Below are 21,701 nucleotides of genomic sequence, written 5' to 3'. Positions count from 1 at the left end.
TATAATTTTATTAATAACACAAAATAACATTTGTGTTGCCAATCAAAGAGACAGCTATGCGACCAATAGTTGAATCAAAAACAAATCAATTCAATTAATTAGGAAAATAATTTATTATACAGTATATGATAACAACGTATATATGATATATTGAATATACAGTATATCATAGATAAAACATTTTTAGTGACGAATAATTTGTTTGTTTGCGATAAAACATTAAAAGTTTATAACAAAATTACATACTATTGGACAAAAATAAGAGCATAAGGTTTGTTAAGTTTGTGTGTGTGTTTGAGAGAGAGAGAGAGAGAGAGAGAGAGAGAGAGAGAGAGAGAGAGAGAGAGAGAGAGATGATATTGAAAATCTAGATTTCATATCAATTCATAAGCTTTCAAACAAATTGTAAGTTTTATCATATGATAGTGCAGTGAATAAGCGGTGTGTGATCTGTAAAAATACCAGAAAAAATACCAATTTTAAAGCTATAAAAACTAAATGAATAATAAATTTTTATGCATTATTTGAAATAAAAAAAGTAATGTGACATAAAAATTGTATAATAATTTAATTAATGCTAAAGTGTAACAATAATTTTGGTTACCATTAGTTTTATTACTATTATTACTGTATTATATAGTATTTGTTTTTTAATTAGACATTGACTGTGCGTTTGGGTGTTATAAAAGTCTAAGCCTTGAACTGATATTTTTCCTGAGAGAGAGAGAGAGAGAGAGAGAGAGAGAGAGAGAGAGGTTGCTTTGAATAATAAAAAGTCTAAACTTAAATATAAAATAAATATATAATCTAAAAGTTTTTAAAACATTTTTGTTGAGATTTTTTTTATTTATATTTACATTTATCTCGAAAAATATAAAATATATTTTTCAGATAGACTTTTGATTTCAAGGTTATATTATAAATATATTGGGTTTTGACTGTTTCAAGAAACCAATTTTACAGTAAATGATGGCAAATACAGTTGTTAGATATTACCAGAGACCAGGTCTCAGTGATGCCAAAGTTAATGATACGTTGGCTAAACTGAAGACAACGATCGCCAAGAATGTGACATCAATTCAGACAGAGTTTTGCTATTATGTGGGGATCAATGGTAAGTGTTTTTTATTTATCTGTGCACTCATTTGTAGCCAAAATAAGAAAATATCTTTATTTTTATTTTTGTTACAAATACTTTCTATTAAACAGAAAATAATATTTCATTTATATTATTATTGATATAAATATATTTAGGATTTCTGAATGAATCGGATCAGAGAAAAGTCGAATGGATATTATCGCCGACTTTCGACAGCACTCTCGCAAAGTCAACATCACTGGCTGTCGCTGTCGATGATAAGTCATCGGCAAAGAAGTGCTTATTATTTATCGAAATCGGTCCGCGACTCAGCTTTAGTACTGCCTTTTCGACAAATGCCGTATCCATTTGTGCAGCTGTGGGATTGGCAGCAAAAATAAACAGAATCGAGAGGAGCATTAGATACCAGATCAGCTTTGAGGTGATCCACACACTCACTAAACATATTCATGTCTTATGTTAGGTTTTTTGTGTTTCTTATGTTTAATATTGATATTATTGTTACATTTTTTGTAACATTTGCTCTCTCTCTCTCTCTCTCTCTCTCTCTCTCTCTCTCTCTCTCTCTCTCTCTCTCTCTCATACTTACTCATTCACACTCACTCTTTCTTCTTGTTGTAATGAAAACGTTAAGTGAGGGAAAAATGCAAAGATTTTCATTTCAAAAAATAATATTAGTAACACATTATCTGTTTATTTAAATTTGATGTCAACAACAAAAAAACTGAAAATTAGGGCGAAATTAGTGGTGAAGTGGAGTCACTGATAGTAAACCAATTGCACGACCGCATGACTGAACAACGATATACAAAACCAATTGATTCGTTTGCATTACCCGTCAATACAGAGACATGGACTGAGATCGACATCATTAATAGGGGAGAGGAAGCCCTCCGTCAGATCAGTGATGAACTGGGACTGGCATTTGATGAATGGGATATACAATACTATACTAATCTATTCAGGGATACACTTAAACGCAATCCGACATCAGTCGAGTGCTTTGATTTGGCTCAGTCTAACTCTGAACACTCAAGACATTGGTTTTTCAAAGTATGAAAATAATATATTACATAACTATATAACTAATTACTTTATATATTTTATTTATAAATACATATTTTCGCACTTAAAAACACATACACATAATTTACATACAGTACATATACTCTCAATTTCACACTTATGTTAATGACATGTAAATGATTAATAACCATAACATTGACTTTTACATTAAAAAAATAAAATTATGGCAATTGTTTGTTGTGTTGGGGGTAATATAGGGAAACCTAGTGATTGATGGCAAACAAATTGATAGATCGCTGATCGATATGGTGGCCGACACACAAAACCATACCAATGACAACAATGTCATCAAATTCAATGACAACTCGAGTGCCATCAAAGGCTTCTCTGATCTTAAGATTCTTCTTCCGGTAAACTCGACTGAAGCCTCGTTAGTTAAAGTCGAACCAAATAAGACTCGACACATCATATTTACTGCCGAAACACACAACTTCCCCACTGGTGTGGCCCCCTTTCCCGGTGCTACCACTGGTAAGTCACACACACACACAAACACTATTTGCAAAGTGTTATATTATTAGGTCCACACCTCATCAATTATCAGAGAGAGAGAGAGAGAGAGAGAGAGAGAGAGAGAGAGAAGAAAGGGAAAGCACTTATTTTTAGATCAATTTCTATCCCATTCTCTTATGTGATAAATATTTCTATTAAATCATTCAATTTTTGTTTCGTATAAACATTATATATAATGTATAAAAATAGCAATTTTCGACAAACATTTATATTTGGGTTTCCTCTTAATAGTTGTATATTATTGCAAAGTGTTAATAAATTTTCCCGAGAAATGAAAATTTTATAGATATTTTTATATATAGTTTAAATATATACTATATATATCACATACAGATATATGTATAATATATGAGAAAATAATTTACGATAAAATTTATTACATTTTTAAAATATAATCATTAAAAAAAATTTTAGAAAAATTTTAACACAGCTATCACTTGCAATTAACTCTAATCATCAGTTAATAAATCATTTTGTAAAACACTATTAATATATCAATACATATACACACAGTGTATAACATTATCTTTATGTTAAATCTTTTGCTTTCACTTTGCGGTCGGTTATTGATAATGACATAACCAAACACAGACACACACACAGTATTTGAATAATTTTGTTAAATTGATTATTAAAAATGTATATAAATTAGTTAAAATATTATGTATTTATTAGTAACAAATGATTAGAGGACTATCTGTTTATACTATAAAAATGATTACACAACCGATTATTTTAATTAGAGTTAGGATTTACTTTAATAGTGTAAATGTATTGTATAAATGTTATTAGTATTATTATCGGAAATTATTATTAAATAAATAATATTTATATTTAATGTTATTTAAATGCTTTATTAATGTAATATACATATTATCATAGTAAATGATAACATAAACTATATAATTGAAAACAGGAACCGGAGGTCGCATTAGGGATGTCCAGGCAGCGGGTCGTGGCGCTCATGTAGTCGCTGGAACTGCTGGTTACTCTTTTGGAAATCTTAATATTCCCGGCTATGACATGGAATGGGAGGATAAAAATGAGGTCTATCCGACAAATTTTGCCTCACCGTTGCAGGTATGCGTCGAAGCCAGTAATGGTGCCTCAGATTATGGCAACAAATTTGGTGAACCAGTTTTGACCGGTTTTGCCCGAAGTTTTGGACAAAGATTACCAAATAGTTTAGTAGTAATTTGTACAGAATTTTTAGTACATTCATAATAATTATCAAAAAAAATTAAATAATAATTTTAGATGAAAGATATGAATGGATTAAACCAATTATGTTTAGTGGAGGTATTGGTACCATAGATGAGGGTTTTGTTGGCAAAATGCCACCAGAAATAGGGATGTCTGTCGCAAAAATTGGTGGACCTATCTATAGGTTATTTTTTTAATATATAATTTTTCAATTTATTTTTATAATAATATATTTATTTTTAAAAATAAATTGACATTAATAACAGAATCGGAGTGGGAGGCGGCGCCGCCAGCTCTACCAAAATTCAAGGTTTGGTATATATATTTTTTTCATTGAGATTTATACTAAACTTTTTTTTAACCAATTTTGTCACTCAAAAAAAATCAATAGGAAATGAAGAGAACCAGGAGTTAGATTACGGTGCCGTTCAAAGAGGCGATCCGGAAATGGAGCAAAAACTCAATCGATTCCTCAGAGCGTGTATTGAATATTCTGGTAATTGATTTTTTTGTGCAAAATTTTTTTCAACTATATTATCAAATTTACAATATGTATATATATACTGTATATATATTCTGTTTTTTGTTGAAAAAATGATAACAAATAAATTGAATTTATTTTTTTTCAATAGACAAGAATCCCATTCAAGCAATTCATGACCAAGGTGCCGGAGGAAATGGCAATGTTCTCAAAGAGATAGCCGATCCATTGGGCGCCAAGATCTATACGGATCGATTCAGTTTAGGCGATCCAACTGTCAATACACTGGAGTTATGGGGAGCCGAGTATCAGGAGAGCAATGCTATACTTATCCGACCAGAAGATCATTCATTACTTCAGAAGATAAGCGAACGGGAAAAGTGTAAAATTGATTTTGTCGGCGAAGTTACCGGCGATAAGCACATCACTCTCGTCAGTCCCAACGACAAGAATGGCGTACATGCCGTTAATCTTGAGCTCAAACATGTGTTAGGATCGATGCCAAACAAGACATTCCAGTTTAAGACGACAACACCACTGTTAAGACCATTACAATTACCAACAAATCTTAAACTAATTGATGCACTCAATCGTGTACTTCGATTGCCATCCGTGGCCTCCAAACGATATTTAACAAATAAAGTTGACAGAAGTGTAACGGGTATTAATGACAAAAAATAATTAACGACTTGTTTTAGGATCTAAATTAAGTGATTAACACTTCCAAAAACAGGTCTTGTGGCTCAACAACAATGTATTGGTCCACTTCATACACCATTAGCTGACTACGCTGTGATAGCAATGAATTATTTTAACTTTGAGGGCAGTGCCACCTCTATAGGAGAACAACCTATCAAAGGACTTATATCTGCCGAAGCAAACGGAAGATTAACGGTTGCAGAAGCCATCACTAATCTAATGTTTTGCGTTATCAGTGACTTGAGAGATGTCAAGTGTTCCGGCAACTGGATGTGGGCCGCAAAGCTCGATGGTATGCACTGACACATTATTGCCCCCATAAATCCCAATCATATTATTTATTAACAATCCTTATGTTTGACATATAATTTATTTCAATTATATTATTGGTTGTGTGTGTGTGTGTGTGTATGTGTTAAGGAGAGGGAGCTAAACTGGTAAAGACGTGCGAAAGCATGTGTCAAGTGATGAATCAATTGGGAATTGGCATCGATGGTGGCAAAGATTCATTATCAATGGCTGCAAATGTCAAAGTGAGAAACAACTCAGAAGTGGTCAAATCTCCAGGAACTTTGGTTGTTAGCTGTTATGCACCGGTTCCTGATATTAGAGTTAAAGTAACGCCTGAGCTCAGGGTCGATGGCACTCAATTGCTTTACATTAACCTAAGTGGTCATAATAAACACCGTATCGGAGCGTCGGCTTTGGCCCAAGTATTCGGTCAAATTGGCGACGAATCACCCGATCTGAACAATCCTCAGCTTCTCAAGGATTGCTTTAATTTGGTACAAGAATTAATCAAAGGCGGCATCTGTACCGCTGGTCACGATATCAGTGATGGCGGACTCATTACTTGTGTCCTGGAAATGGCATTTGCCTCCAATTGTGGCATTGAAGTCAACATCGAGTGTACAAACAATGCAGATATTGAAGTGCTGTTTGCAGAAGAGTGTGGTGTTGTCATTGAAATCATTGACGACTATTTGCCTAAAGTATTACAAGACTTCAAACGTATAGGACTTGAACCACAAGTTATTGGCAAAGGGCTCGACAATCAAGACTTAGTTATTATTAATATCAATAATAAGCCAACTCTTAGAGTAAATATCATCAGAAAAAATATATTAATAATAAAAATGTTTAGGAAAAAGAAAAAATATGTATTAATAATATTTGTTGTTTGGATTTTAGGCAAAAATGACTGAATTGAGAGACAAATGGGAAGAAACGAGTTTTGAATTGGAAATGTTTCAGACAAACAAAGCCTGTGTCCAACAGGAGAGGAATGGACTTAAACATAGAAAACACCCGAAATGGACACTGACCTACAATCCGGATAACATCAATATAAGTAAATATAACTTAATCTCTTAAACAGACACTTATATATATTATATGTTTGTGAATAAATACATTAATAATAATAATGTTAACAAAAATTCATTAAATGCCAGATATTGACAATCACTTCAAGAGTGCTCCACGAGTTGCAGTGATTCGAGAGGAAGGTATTAATGGGGACCGGGAGATGATCGCCAGTCTCTATATGGTTGGCTTCGAAGTGGCCGATGTCACCATAACTGACATTTTGAACAAAAAACTATTGACTTTGGAAGCATTCCGGGGCCTTATATTTCCCGGTGGCTTCTCCTATGCAGACGTATTGGGCAGCGCCAGGGGGTGGGCGGCAACCATGAAGTTTAACGATATAATAGCACAACAGTTGGAGAGATTCAGATCGCGAAACGATACCTTCTCGCTGGGTGTTTGCAATGGATGCCAGTTAATGGCCCTCTTAGGTTGGGTTGGCTCCGAAACAGAGGGTATGTCCAAAAAAAACACCGATAATGTCAATCATTTTTTTGTAATTAAAATGAAATATTTGTTAAAAAAATTTTAAGGAAAACCAGAGACAGTTGTGACACACAATGACTCCGAAAGATTTGAAAGCCGTTTTGTTTCGGTAAAGATTGAAGAGACCACTAATGCCATTATGTTTAAAGAGATGCAGTCATCAGCTATGGGTGTCTGGGTATCGCACGGAGAGGGAAAGTTTGCTTATGTTAACGATAGTATACTCAAGAAAATTGAACAAAACAATTGTATTGCACTCAGATATGTTGACGATCTTAACAATTGTACTCAAGAGTAGGGCAATCCATTTATTTATTTATTTTTAGTAGTAGTATATGTCATCATTAAAAGTACTCTATTTATTGCTTAGGTATCCAATGAATCCTAATGGAAGTGCTCTGGGAATCGCTGGAATTGCCAGTAAAGATGGTAGACATTTAGGTAATAAATTCAAAATTGATTTTTTTTGTTAAAATAATATAATAATTTTCCATTAAACAGCAATTTATTTAATATCATTTATTTTGCTGACATTAATATTATTATTATTATTATTATAGCACTTATGCCTCACCCGGAAAGGGCGACATTCATATGGCAGTGGCCTTACATTCCCAAGAAGTGGAAGCACCTGAAAGTGAGCCCATGGGCTAAAATGTTCAGAAATGCTTACGACTGGTGTATCACTGCTTAGTTGTCTTTTTTTTAAAAATAAATTTTATGACAATTATTGATCTATTTTCCTATAGTATGCATAATAAACACACAAATCAATAGTGAAACTATCGTTACTTTTAGAATAAAATCAATTTTTTAAGTATAGTTTTTTTTTAAATAAATAAAATAAGTGATTTGTCATTTTTTTAGTAAATAAATCTCTATTTTAATTACAAATATTTTTTTATATAATATATTTTATATAAATATTAACAAATTGTATGATATCTTTCTCTCAGTCAACATATGATTAAAAAATAACAGAAATTATTAATAATTTAATTTACATATAAAGCCTTCACTAATAATGTCTTAAACGGCATAATTGATTGAATGATACCTTCTATCGGTGATTGCAATAACAATTTGATTGAAATCATAATACGCCTGAAAGTGAAACAACATATTGCTTAAGACGACTAAATACTCGCAAATAGCGAATAGGGTATAGACTCCGGTCTCGCAGTAGTTGTTGTGTCTTAAATAAAAATAGACGGCCAGTAGTGCCGCCGATACGTTCAAAATTGTCATATATTTCTTAAATTTGCTTCTTTTGTATTTAATTAAATGCAAAACCATTCCCATGAAAGCCGTTAAGAGAAATGTTACGAAAGCTTTCGAGTGAAATGCTGTCTCCAAATAATTTGTAGTCATTTTTTTGTTTGCGACCAATCAATTGGTGGACAAAATTTATAAATTCATTACAATTTACGTAAAAGAAATTAATTTAATTAGTTTTTTTGTGTTAATTACTTACAAAAGTTTTCGGTGGACGAGACATATGTTAGGCCTAAAAGTGCAGTGATTTCGGTGACGTTTAATGTAAAGACTAGTTTCGAGTCAAATCGGTTGTAATACATGTAAGCGATAACATATCGGGCCATTGAATGCAAGCCGATGGCCAATCGCCAGATGTATTTCTGAGGCGAAAATGCGCCGATGGCCGCACTGATCGACGGCAAAAAGTTGCGGACACCGCAGTGAGTGGATGTGGACGTCTCGAAGTCAAACACAAGTGACCAGAACACGCACAAGAAAAACGCCATCAGCGGTAACAATACAATGGTTACCACTATCGACGTAAATGGCAGTACAATGACGTTGTCGGCAATATTGTCGTTGAGTGACCGGTACGGCTGCACGCGGTATGAACTGCCAAACCATCGCTTCCACATTGGTTTCAATCTGTTGGACAACAACACAGCTGATGACGACAACAGTAGTTGTGTTCACCGATCATCTGATTATCAAAATGTGTGAATCACTTCGTTATTAATAATATTATTATTACTATTAGTGTCAACACAACAACAAACCGATGACAACATTGACTGCAATAATACTCTGTATTTAATTAAAAAAAAACTCCTATTTATAGTCAAAGCGCATGACTTTATAGTTAATACACAGTACTAGACATCGATATCAATGACTTACTCTCTATTAAACGGTATTATTAATATTATAAATCAATTTATACTTTTGATAATATAATAATTATTTTAAAAAAATATTTCTATTATATCTATTGATAAGTTTTTTAATAAAACTATTTTTTAATGTATTTAACTAAAATTATTTTTATTGTTTAACTAACTATTTGAATTTAATAATTAAATTACTAATTAAATAAAAGTTAATATAATTTATGTTTAAACCAAAACCATATATCCGTAAAGTTTATCAAAACAAATCTCTATTGAGATCTCTATAATGTCTGCAATAGTGTTGAGTAAACAAACATATGATTGAACTGTGATTTGTATTGATGTGTAAAAAGTCATGTATTGTATTGAATATAAATAATTTGATTGTTTTGTTGTTTTGTTTTTTATTTTATTTGCTATCAATTGATTGATTAATCAATTAATTAATTAAATAACATTTGATTGTTTAACTGATTATATCAAGTGATCGACGGATGTGTTGTTATTATTGTCGACAATGTCTGTAAAAGACTTGGAAAAGTTTGTCCGTCACTTTGTCTTGAAGTGTGTCCAAGTGATAGTTCAGTCCCGACTTGGATCCAATCGCATCAAAACCGACTCAAACAAGAGAGGCAACGATTGGTTCAATTTAGCCATCAATGATATCAAAGATATTAACGAACAGTCGAAGAAGTGTTTGGAGGCCGTCGGAGGTCTCGAAGTGACGCAACAACAACACGAACCGCTAAATCAGTCGCTGGTTGTCATTAAAACTGATTGGAAGATATGCTGCGAAATATCGATGAAGACCACTGAAGGCCAGACAATGACACTCGAGTACTGGTTTGTGGCCAACGAGGCCTACGAGTCGAACAATGCGACTAATCTTAATAATAATAACAATCAGTCGCCGCCATCGCCATCAATGATGGCCAATTCACCCACTCTTATCATTTACAACATCTACAATAAGATGAGTCTAATGTTAAAGTCGTTAATATCAGTGACCAGAGCGACGCCCGCATACAAACTTAGCCAAAAGGGTCAGAGCGCCGACTCCTATGTCATCTGTTATCGGGTCTACAATTGTGACCCAGATTTCAATATCTTAGAGTCCATGACTAACGATGAGTTACAACACTATTCATCACTGAAACCGTTGGGTTCAATCAAAAGTGCTTTCAATGAACTCTCTGTTTCGTTCATCTATCGTACAGATCTGTCGTTTGATCCAAAAATATCCAATGAAAATATTACACCAAACATAGCAACTGTTCCCAAAAGTCCACAATTACTTCCCGTTAAGAACGACCACTTCCAGAAAGAAGAGAAACTTAAAACACATGAAGTGAAAGATCAGACAAAACCATTGACGCCAGCGTTCGCTTCCGACACACGTATTACTAATTTATTTATTAAATTGATTTGTTTTTTTTTGTTAATTTTTTAATTTAAAATCAATTCATTACAGAGACTGAAATACTTCCATCGATATTACCTGAGCTAGACTTTGGCAATCTTTTATCATATGAGATGCCAAACGATTCACTCGACAGCAGCCCAAAGAAAATGTCATCTATTGATAAGTTGTCGCCAAAAAAATCGGAACCAATAGTGATTCCAAAACGATTAATCGATACCAGCGTTAATACCTGTTCGCCCAACTATTGTTCATCGGGTGATTCATTTGTTTTTGTCGACTTTAAGCCGCCATTTGCTCCCAAAGACGACGAAACTCTACCACCATCCATACTGTTAGAGCCGCCGCCGCAGATCACCACAAGTATTGATTCGTTAGCTGATCTCTCATTACAATTGGCCGAAATCGAGTCTAATGTACAAGATTTTGATAATTTTATACAATCTGTTTGTTCGACTGATAACGACGATCAGCTCAAAGATGGTTGAATGACATCAAACAAACAAAATATTTTATCATTTCATTTATAAGATGCTTATCAGTCATTTTAATGCATAGTTTATTATTATTATAAGTAAATCATTTACTTTTATTGATTTTTCAAACATTGAAGACCAAGATAATTAAAGTAATTATTATAAATATTAATATATTTATATAATATATTAGAGGAAATTATATTTACAGAAATAAAAAAAATAAAAATTTCATTTTATATTTTAAACACTTTTATTAATGAATTGAACGAATAGTGTGGCAATCAATTGATTATCAGAAATGGGATGAGTTTTAGTATAATTAATGAAAAGACGTCTCATTTTGTTTAGTTCAGCCATCGAAAGACTTTTATTTAGATTCAGTGTTTGTTTCGACTCTGGAATCATTATATTCTTCATTTGTCCGTTTTGTATACATTGATGTACATCTCTGACTACTTGCTGTGTCTTTAGATCTAATTCATACAAACTATTGGTAGCACTCAATGGTGGTGATTGTGTGGACAGATTTGGTTTGGGAGGCTTTCGCTCATAGAGTGCTGAAATTATCTCATCAATAGGTAATCCATCTGAGTTACCATCGATAACAATCAAAGGTGAATCCCAGCGATTGTTTGGTTGAGGTTTTTCGTAGCGCTGTATTAGCGCATCAAATGTCTCTCTTGAGTACGTTTCTTGTAAAGTATCACCCGTTAACTGATTTCTGTTCCAAGCAATGTCCAAATCCGTGGTCACTTCAATGACACAATGAGTTGTCTTTCTTTCTTTGGAAGTACAATACAACTCATATCTGAAACCTTTGATATAGTTGTTTGCATCCAAAATAACCAAATTATCACCGGTTAGAAACCGCTCGACTTCTGACTTCAGCCACGATCTCATTTCACGTTCGATCTTTGAATTGGCAAACAAAACATTTCTATCGGTATCACCTAATTTAGTCTCCCATGAGATGATAATTGACCGCCGATTGGTATGTTTTTCATCCAAACATTGTTTCAGACGATTGACAAAATATGTTTTACCGGTCAACGGTAGTCCACACATGATTATGAGCGGCATTTTTTAGATAAATCAATTGGTGACGACCACCAAAAAAACCTTGTAGTAGTTAATTCACCGAAATTATCACCAAAATAAGTGACCAAATAATCGGTAAATAAAATTTAAACAAAAATAATGATTGCATTGACTGACTGACTGACAACACACGTGACTCTCCAATAGTGTCAACACATATGTGTGATAAACATGTGTTCAAAACATTGCTTCAAAAATATCAATAGTTGTGTAAACGTTATGTAGTTTTGTATTGACTATCACTTTAAGATTTGGTCACCACTGAAGAAGAAGAAGACTATGTTTACCTTTGATTTAATCAAACAGTTGTCTGTAGACAACTGTGATATGATATTTGACACACAATTTCATCCGACCAAACATAATATACTGGCCATCAGTACCATTGAAGGACACGTCAAATTGTAAGTGATAGTGATTTTATTTTATTGTCCATTAGTTTTGGCCACTTTTTTTGCTACCGAATTTGTTAAAAGTATTGTTTATGATTTCATTCATTTATTTTGCATCCAGATATGACACGACTGTGGACACCAACAATGTGATAATGGATCTGAAAAAACATCATAAGGGAAGTCCGGTTCGCAAAATTCGGTTTAAAGACAATGGACAACTATTGGTTAGTTGCGCAAAAAGTATTAAGATAATGGACTTGAATACGGGACAAGTGGTCAGGAAAATAGATAATTGCGGTGAAAAAATCTCTTCGCTGTTGATTGTCGACGACTATCTGTTGTGTTGTGGCGACGATTCGGGTGCTTTCAAAGTCTTTGACTATCGGATAGATCGGGGAATATATATGGAGTCCAATGAATGTCAAGAATATATCAGCGATTTAGATATTAATGAAGCGAAGCGGACAGTTGTGGCCGCTTCGGGTGAGGGAACACTAACGGCGTTCAATATACGGGCCAAACGTATGGAACTTCAGTCGGAACTGTTTGACGCCGGCTTTCAATCGATTCGGTTTATGGAAGCCAAAGGCCGAGTAGTGGTCGGCGCAGAGGACGGAGCTATCAATATATTTAATGTTAACGAATGGGGAAACATTAGCGACAGGTTTCCCATTAGGGGACAGACTACCCGAGCACAAGGATTGTGTAGTATTGATAATATTGAACTTATTGATGACGAAACAGTTGTCGTCGGTTCGTCTGATGGAAAGTTACGACTGGTCAGTATATTACCGAACAAAGAATTGGCCGAAATTACAACCGGCGAGTCGGGTATTGAGAGTCTCGATGTCAACCAAATAAGTAAACAAATTGTGGCCACAAATGACAATATCATCAAATTATTTAGTTATAATGAAATCGACAAAAAAGATAAACGAAATCATAAATCAGGTTTTTTTGGAGGACTCGATGTTTAGTAAAAAAAAATTATATATAATATTATTTTTAATTATGATTTTATTTTGTATAATAATTTTCGATATAAATATTCAATAAATTTATTATTATAATAAACTGAAGTTTTATTATTTTATAAAAGGATTGTTTATAATTATAATTATTATCTAAATATTGTCATTTTTTTAGTTAACAATTGTAATTATAAGTGTTATATTATAATTAGCAATAAATTTTTATTGTTAAATGTGTTAATTGAAAATTAATTAGAGCTTCAAATTTTCATCCGCATGTAAATTAGTTTATTTACAAATAATTAAAAATACAATTTAGTTTAGTATTTTTTCTATTATTATTATTATTAAAAATTCAATATATAAATTTATATAAAAAATTAATTTATTATTATTTAAATATATTTTGTATTTGTTGCCAACTCTCGAGTTGACACTAAAATCAATGTTAAATATATTTGATATTCTCATGGCTTATACAAAATAACAATTATTGCAATAGTATTATAATCTACAGTAGTAACTAAAGTAATAATACAGTACTTGATTATATTACTATAGAAAAAAATTTAAACTATATTATCATAAATAGATTTAAACTTTATATATAATTATTATTATTGTATTTTATTTTATATTTTGTTAAAAATACAATTATTTTTATGAATACTCATTGTATGAAAAAAACTACTCTCAAACAACTTGCTAAACAAGTTTATTAAAAAAACTTATATTTTTTGCATAGACATTGAGCCAAACAAAATAATAATAAGTGACAAAATACAGTACAAAACTCACAAATTCAAAGCTGAGTTACACAAGTGATATAATGAGTGAAATAATGTGTAAAACAATTTTTTTTATTATATGTGAAACCATTTGACCCGAAGTGGGAGTGAATTGAACTCCAACTACCGATACTATACTGTTATGACAATTTGAATATAATATTATAATATATATATAACAAAATAAGTTATATTGAATAATAAGTATAATAAATATAAATTATATTACATTTCACTTTATGATTCACTCCTAAATTATATATTACTTCTAAACTATCAATAATTATTGGAAACGATGGCCGAGAGTACCAATGAATCTGTGGTGACCACAACCGCTGTGACCACTGAAGCCACCACAGCTAATGGCATGTCATCCGATAGTCAGATAATTCAAGAAAACTTTACAAACAATAACCAAAAATATTTGATGTCTGCGGCACTGATAACCGATGCCAAAGATGGACTGGTATTGCTATCTCAGTCGACAGACTTTATTAATGTTAAACTATATTTCCTATATCGACAACCATTCCTTCAGTATCTGCTTTATGTAACAATATTTTTGCATCACTTGTTAATATTGTTTGAGAAAACATCGGCCACTCATGACAATCATCTGTTGATCAATTGTCTGGAGCTATTGTGTCTACTAATATACGCACTGCGCTTAAGTCACTTACACTTATTCACACCGCGACCGGTATTCTGGTCGGACATGAAGAATATCATAATAGTGGTCACTGTTCTCATGACATTCTGTGATATTATCATCAGTTTATCAGTCAATAACTATATCCGATGGACACCAGTTCTCAGACCGCTTTTTATTATTAATTTTGCTGAAAACAAACAGGTATTGTACAGTATTTTTCTATAATTTTATACAATTAGATAATTAAAATCTATTTATAAAATAATTTTTAAAAAAATATTTTTTTTAATTAAAATTTTTGATAATTAAATCATCAGATTCGTAGATCATTCAGAAATATGAGAAACACATTACCGGATGTCTTGAATGTATTGATACTATTTTTCCTATCGATTCTTACATTTGCAATCATTGGTCTTAAACTATTTGAAAAGCAATCCATATATAATGCTTACAAAGAAAAATATTTTTCAGATTTTGTCGAAATTCTCTACAATTTGTATATTTTAGGTTTGATTTTATATATAAATATAATAAATTTATGATATTTACACAAATTTTTATTAATAGAATTAATGTTTAATAATTTATAATTTTTTTTAATCAATAGTCACTACATCTAATAATCCTGATATTATGTAAGTTTGAAAAAAGTTATTATACTGTAATACTGTATGTAATAATACAGTATAATAAATTTGTTGTTTATTTATTTAAATAATCTATTAATTTTAATTAATAGGTTACCAGCTTATAGAAAAAATCGTTGGTTTGCATTATATTTCATTATATTTATTGTCATTAATCTTTACCTATTTATGAACATTATTCTCGCTGTTATTTATAATAACTATAAGAAACATTTGAAAGTAAGAGATAGAAATTTAAATTAAATTTAGATAATAATTTATTTTTAAAAAAATTTTTTTAGTGTGAAGTTCAAAATGTGTTAATATTGAAGAAAAATAACATAATGAGAGCATTTAATCTATTGTCCAAAAAGACAAACATTTCCACACAAATTACTGGCAAACAGCAAACCGAAGCAATTGTCGGCATTACTCGGGAAGTGTTCAATGATTTGATGCAAATTATATTGGATGTGATGGACACTAGCAAAACAAATCGCGCGACACTGATATCGCTGTACTGGTCATTGATGGAAACAGATCAAGTGATAACCAGAGAAAATTTTTGTCAAATACTAGATATACTTAACTTTGAAATTACTATTATATCGAAAACGGAAAACTCGACAATTTTCGAGAAATTCATAAAAGATTTATACGATAGTAAACTATCGATTTTATTGAGAATTTCGGTAAAAACCAAATATTTTCGCAATTTTTTCGATTCACTTATTTTGTTCAATACTGTTATCATTGCCCTAAACGTTGACTATAAATCACTTGAATGGTTATTACTATTATTGTTCACAATTGAAATATTGGCCAAAATCTATACATTTGGTTTCAAACTATTTATACATAAATTTTGGAATCTATTTGATTTCATAGTCATCGGCACAGCTCTCATCCTATTCATTGTCATCGAACTCAAGAATCAGAATAATCTCAAGAATCAACAATTAGATCACTATTTGGATCTATTGTTGATTCTTCGTGTACTTAGATTATATAAAATCATTACAACAATTAATAGATTTAAAATTGTCGTCAAAACAATACTGGCTATTATACCATCGATTTTTACATATATTAGTCTATTGTTTGTAATTTATTATAGCTATGCTATTATTGGTATGCGATTGCTATCATTACAATCGATGACTAACAATCCGAAAATCAATTGCAATCAATTGAATGAGACATCAAATGCCAGCAACTATTGTCTCATAAATTTCAATACCTTTCCCGACGCTATGCTATTCCTGTTCAATCTAATGGTTGTCAATCAGTGGCATGTGTTGGCTAAGACCCAAGAGTTACTATTGGGAACAAAGTTTATTAGGATTTATTTCATATCATTTCACTTGATTTGTGTGATAGTTGTACTCAACATATTTACGGCCTTTGTTTTGGAGGCATTCATTCTGGAGTACATCGACGTGACCGACAAGAAACTGAAGAAAAGTAATTATGTCCTCAAATTGGAACAATTGGGAGTCAATTGTCTGCAAAAACGCGAGGAACCAATGGTTAATAGTCATTACACCAATTTTAATGACATACTGGACGCTGACCACGACCTGATCGATGCAACCGCAGTCGCCACTGGCCAGCGGACAACCCAACAGGACATCAACCAATACTGTCATTCATTGAATTATTCTGATCTAAGAATTATAATCAAAGAGAAAAAGTCTGTCGAGTTATTGCTGATCAAAATGTTTCAAAACGATATCAATATTGATATCTAAATGTTTTTTTTAAAGACCTAAACAATTATTATTATTATACAAGTTATAGTATATGTGTTTTTAGAGATTTATTAAATTAATATATAAATTAATATATTTAAATTAATTTTTAAAAATAAAGTTTTATTTATCTATTTATTTTATAAATGCTTGTAAAACATTATTATTTTATTTAAACAAAAAAAGTTTTAAATAATATGTGAAAAAACTTGATACAAATGATAAATTAATTTATTGTCTAATTAAAAATCACTTTAAAATTAAAAATTAATATTATAGAAGTTTACAATAAATATGCCATCGATTCTGTAGTAAATGTCACAAAAAAAAATTATTTTCATAAAACATGACTAAAAAATAAATCAAAATTAATATAATGGTTATTTGTTATAAATATAATATAATTAATTTGTTTTTGATAACTATTTCAAAATTATATTTAAATTAATAAATACCAGTTAACTAAGTTTATAATTAATTTTTTTAAAATTTATAAAATTCTATAATAAAATTTATTAAAAAATATTTGTAAAATTTTAATTAAATCTTTAAAAACCATATTTGATAATTCACTTTATTTAGTGTTATACTGTATAACTTATACACGTAATATTCACATTATATTATTCATATTAACATATATACTGTATATGTGATATTTCAAGAGCTGTTTTATTGATGATAAAGACATAGAAATAATGGCAAAAAGTCTTATTGAAGAACTAAACCTAACGTTGGATAAGACATTGATTGATAGGATAGAAGAAACTTCACAACCATTGCTGGAAAAGATCTACGACTGCGATGCTATCAAAAGTATTGTCTATACCGGAGAGATCAACGACAAAAGCAAGTCGTTTGGCCAGAAAAGACTCAAAGATATCTACGATTTGAGACCAGTCTTAATGGATGTCTATACAAAAGCTGCAGCACTTGGCAAACATGAATACGAAGACATTTACTTTTTCAAGCAATGTTTGGGTGTTTTTAATGAAACAGTTGCCGAAATTGTCGACGAAATGTCAACAGTATTTGGTTCTCAAATCAAACAAGATTTAGACGACAAACCTATCAGTGAAACAATGGCAGAGTATAAGAAACATTTGTTGTCGTCGGCTAACAGCGGATCGCTGACCAAACTATTGGCTGCAGTTATGCCCACAGCTATCGTACCGATGGAAGTGGCCTATCATTTGCATCGCAGACAAGGTTTCAAACAATTGAATCCATTCTTTCAACTTCTTATGTCACAGAAAATCAATTTGCGTACCATTTATGATGAGATGAGACAAATCATTAATGGATATAAAGTCAACGCTAGTGAGGAACAGGAGCTCATAAAGTTGTATAACAAAAGTATTTCATTTGAACTCAATTTGCTTGAAAATCAAATGAAATAAATAAATTTTAAAAAAAAATCTGCAAATTTCAATGCAATTTCTAAATTATTAATTGATTTTTATTTAAAATTTAGTTTTATATAATGAATATTACTGTTGTATTAATATTGAGATATGCTTTAAAATTTAATAAAGTAAAATAAACTTTTATTATTAATTATATAAATGTTCAATAATTAGTAATAAGATATAAGTACTGTACAGTAGTAATACATAATTAATTGAAAGTCAACTCATATTTTATAATTGACAATTTAATATATTTAATTACCGGTAATAAATTATTAAATATTTGGCTCAACTCAAAATCAAGTATTGAAATTTATTTAATTAGAAAAATTAAATTGTAATTTGAATTTAATGTTTTAATTATTTTTATGTACTAATATGCAATACCTATATATTAGTTACTTCATCTGAAATTTATTACATTACGACATGTTATACAAACTTTTTTTCAAATTAATAATTATATTAAATTGTTATTAAGTTAGATTACAAACTACTAAAATTGTGAAAACATATTTATTTGAAATTTAAAAAAATATAATTCAATGAAAATAAAAAATAAATACAACAAAAACTTGTATTCAATTAACAAATAAATGTTTAAAAGTTTTTCAATGCATTCAATGAACTGACAGTCAAGTCATACAACAATCATATGTTTGACACAAATGTTTGTAAACAATGATTGAGTTATGAAAAGCGTTTCAATGAATAGACATATGATTTGATTTAAAAAACAAAACAATGGACTATATGTGGGATCAACAGCTGATCCCATTCAGTGATATCAACTATGATCTCTATCGTAACACATCGACACCGATTGTTATCGATTGGGGCGCCTATTGGTCACGGGTTGGCTTTGCTTCCGCTGTCACCGATTGTCCGCAACTGATCTTTCGAAGTCTGATATCAAAACAAAGGGCTAAAAAAGACTCTGAAGTATTGGTCGGCAACGATATTGTCGACATCGAAGCCGTCAAACGTGTCTTACGATCGCCATTCGAGTTGGATGTGGTCACACAATTTGATTCAATGGAAACCATCTTCGACTATATGTTTGCCAATCTGGCCATCGATACGACTCGTGTCGAACATCCGATTATCCTAAACGAGGCCTTTTGTACACCACTTTGGTCTCGAGTTAACACTCAAGAGTTGATGTTTGAATGCTATGACATACCATCGCTGCTCTTAGGCGTCGATTTTCTATTCAGTCTTCACCACAATTTACCCGAAATCAATAACTGTCTCATACTATGTATGGGTCACTATACTTGTCATATCATACCAGTGATCGACGGAACCGTTTGCAGCCAACAGTCGTCACGAATCAATTTGGGTGGACTTAATCTTAGTCTTTATTTGCAGAGATTAATGCAACTAAAGTATCCAAAGCTGACACAAGAGTTTACGTTTACAAAATGTGAACAAATGGTCCAAAGGTTTTGCAAATTTTCAACCGATTATCACTCGGAAAGCTATTACTGGAGTGAAGATTCTTATTACGACAATAATGTCAAACGATTCAAAACCGTACAATCCGTGAACACAACAACCGAACAGTCAGTTGCCGAAGAATTTGTTCAACGGGCTCAACGTCTTCTGAAAAAAGTTAAAACCAATTATAATAAAAAAAGAGAAAAACAGGTAATTATAACAACAAATTGTTTTATTTTTCTTTGACAAACAATTTAATGATTAATACTATCGTTTTGTAAGCTATCGGAATGGGAAGAAAGTCGAAACAAATTGAAAACATTATTGGAATTAGTCGAAGACGAAGAGTTAGCTGAACCGGCATTGATTGCAGTGAGTGTACTAATTGTTGTATCAATTACCGGTAATTTATTTTTTTGGTTAATAATTAGTATCTTTTTTTGATGGTAACCCTAAAATAGAAAGCCTATCAAAATGCTGGCGTAAAAAATTTAAACGAATTGAGAAACAAATTAAACGAATTGAATGTCAATATTAAACAAATCAAGACTCAACTGAACCCAAAGGCAGCGTCTGAAGAGACGGTTATCGATGAGATCATTAAATGGCAAAATCAATGTCCATTTGATGAACAACAATGGAGTTCATATGTTAGACAATTGAGAGCCAATAAAATTGGCGAAAATGCTTGGCTTCTGAACGAATTGTTGCGAGAATACGAACTCGAATGCAAACGACTGAAAGGACACCACGGAGTGGCCGATAATGTCATCGAATTTGGAGCCGAACTTATTCGGGTTCCAGAATTGTTTTTCTCTCCCGAAGCACTTATCAATTATTCTCAGTGTGGTATCAGCGATGCCATCGAAGAATTGGTTAAAAAATTAAACAATCCCGAGATTAGTGAAGTAATTATTATTTTATAGTATTTATAATATCATTAGATAATTAATAAATCAATTATTTTACAAATTTATGTTATTTTTCAGACACTTTTTATAACCGGCGGCTGCGCTAACATTGAAGGTATTGTCGAAAGAGTAGCTAAAGATGTGACAGCTATGAGACCATTTGGTACACCACTTCATGTCATCAAAGCTGGTAAGTACTGTACTATACTATACTTTAACATCAATTTTATTATTATTATAAAAGTTAATATACAGTATGATTATTATATTGTAGACTACTATTTAATTTTAAATGTTTAAAAAATATATAATATACAATAATTAGAAAAATAATATGATACTTTCAATTGTGTTATATTGATAATTAGATTCAATATTATTATGATAATAATTTTCATTATACAATATTTACATGAATTCAGTTACAATATATAATTAATAATAAAATATATAATTATTTTTTTAGCCAATCCATCATACGATGCGTGGAAAGGCATGAGAGACTTGAGTGGTGATCAACTTTCCGATAAGTTTGTGTCAAAACAGGAATACTATGAATTTGGTGCCGGATTTTTGAAACAATTTAAGTGTTCAAATAGATATATTGTTTAAAATTATTTATTAAAAAAATCATTTAAATAATCATCAACTACAGTATAATATATTATTTATATTTTAC

General features: G+C 31.2%; 7 protein-coding genes across 7 annotated transcripts; 5 read left to right on the top strand and 2 right to left on the bottom strand.

Annotated features, from left to right (window-relative positions):
- The first annotated feature begins 868 nt into the window (after positions 1-868).
- Positions 869-7,720, top strand: LOC128958835 (phosphoribosylformylglycinamidine synthase-like). Its single transcript, XM_054304779.1, has 16 exons — positions 869-1,114; positions 1,255-1,520; positions 1,835-2,152; positions 2,383-2,656; positions 3,615-3,881; positions 3,956-4,085; positions 4,168-4,211; positions 4,293-4,397; positions 4,534-5,043; positions 5,116-5,373; positions 5,502-6,181; positions 6,273-6,432; positions 6,536-6,904; positions 6,983-7,229; positions 7,306-7,376; positions 7,496-7,720. Exons 1-16 carry the CDS (start codon positions 967-969, stop codon positions 7,627-7,629), a joined length of 3,981 nt encoding a protein of 1,326 aa, XP_054160754.1. The 5' UTR covers positions 869-966; the 3' UTR covers positions 7,630-7,720.
- Positions 7,721-7,950: 230 nt separating this feature from the next.
- On the bottom strand, positions 7,951-8,992 carry LOC128958836 (post-GPI attachment to proteins factor 2-like). Its single transcript, XM_054304780.1, has 2 exons — positions 8,410-8,992; positions 7,951-8,281 (listed from the first exon to the last, which is right to left on the bottom strand). Exons 1-2 carry the CDS (start codon positions 8,825-8,827, stop codon positions 7,965-7,967), a joined length of 735 nt encoding a protein of 244 aa, XP_054160755.1. The 5' UTR covers positions 8,828-8,992; the 3' UTR covers positions 7,951-7,964.
- A 428-nt stretch (positions 8,993-9,420) lies between these two features.
- On the top strand, positions 9,421-11,142 carry LOC128957518 (autophagy-related protein 13 homolog). Its single transcript, XM_054303290.1, has 2 exons — positions 9,421-10,476; positions 10,551-11,142. Exons 1-2 carry the CDS (start codon positions 9,597-9,599, stop codon positions 10,985-10,987), a joined length of 1,317 nt encoding a protein of 438 aa, XP_054159265.1. The 5' UTR covers positions 9,421-9,596; the 3' UTR covers positions 10,988-11,142.
- A 76-nt stretch (positions 11,143-11,218) lies between these two features.
- Positions 11,219-12,064, bottom strand: LOC128958659 (protein KTI12 homolog). Its single transcript, XM_054304561.1, has one exon. The coding sequence runs from the start codon at positions 12,056-12,058 to the stop codon at positions 11,219-11,221; it is 840 nt and encodes a 279-aa protein (XP_054160536.1). The 5' UTR covers positions 12,059-12,064.
- Positions 12,065-12,087: 23 nt separating this feature from the next.
- Positions 12,088-13,448, top strand: LOC128957798 (WD repeat-containing protein 55-like). The gene is made up of 2 exons (XM_054303612.1): positions 12,088-12,480; positions 12,590-13,448. The coding sequence occupies exons 1-2, from the start codon at positions 12,356-12,358 to the stop codon at positions 13,446-13,448; spliced, it is 984 nt and encodes a 327-aa protein (XP_054159587.1). The 5' UTR covers positions 12,088-12,355.
- A 1,040-nt stretch (positions 13,449-14,488) lies between these two features.
- On the top strand, positions 14,489-17,275 carry LOC128957566 (uncharacterized). The gene is made up of 5 exons (XM_054303356.1): positions 14,489-15,083; positions 15,200-15,392; positions 15,493-15,520; positions 15,625-15,751; positions 15,814-17,275. The coding sequence occupies exons 1-5, from the start codon at positions 14,526-14,528 to the stop codon at positions 17,260-17,262; spliced, it is 2,355 nt and encodes a 784-aa protein (XP_054159331.1). The 5' UTR covers positions 14,489-14,525; the 3' UTR covers positions 17,263-17,275.
- A 2,063-nt stretch (positions 17,276-19,338) lies between these two features.
- On the top strand, positions 19,339-21,613 carry LOC128958173 (actin-related protein 5-like; the record flags this gene model as incomplete). The annotated part of the gene is made up of 5 exons (XM_054303987.1): positions 19,339-20,321; positions 20,394-20,483; positions 20,573-21,019; positions 21,101-21,212; positions 21,489-21,613. Coding segments are annotated over exons 1-5 (1,680 nt in total), but the record flags the coding sequence as incomplete, so codon positions are not given.
- Positions 21,614-21,701: the final 88 nt, after the last annotated feature.

This window comes from Oppia nitens, unplaced genomic scaffold, assembly GCF_028296485.1.
Source record: "Oppia nitens isolate AA-2021 unplaced genomic scaffold, nextdenovo-longstitch-racon4-pilon3 scaffold3_pilon_pilon_pilon, whole genome shotgun sequence".
In the NCBI taxonomy this organism is placed as follows: domain Eukaryota; kingdom Metazoa; phylum Arthropoda; class Arachnida; order Sarcoptiformes; family Oppiidae; genus Oppia; species Oppia nitens.
This window is presented reverse-complemented; position numbering and strand designations above follow the sequence as displayed.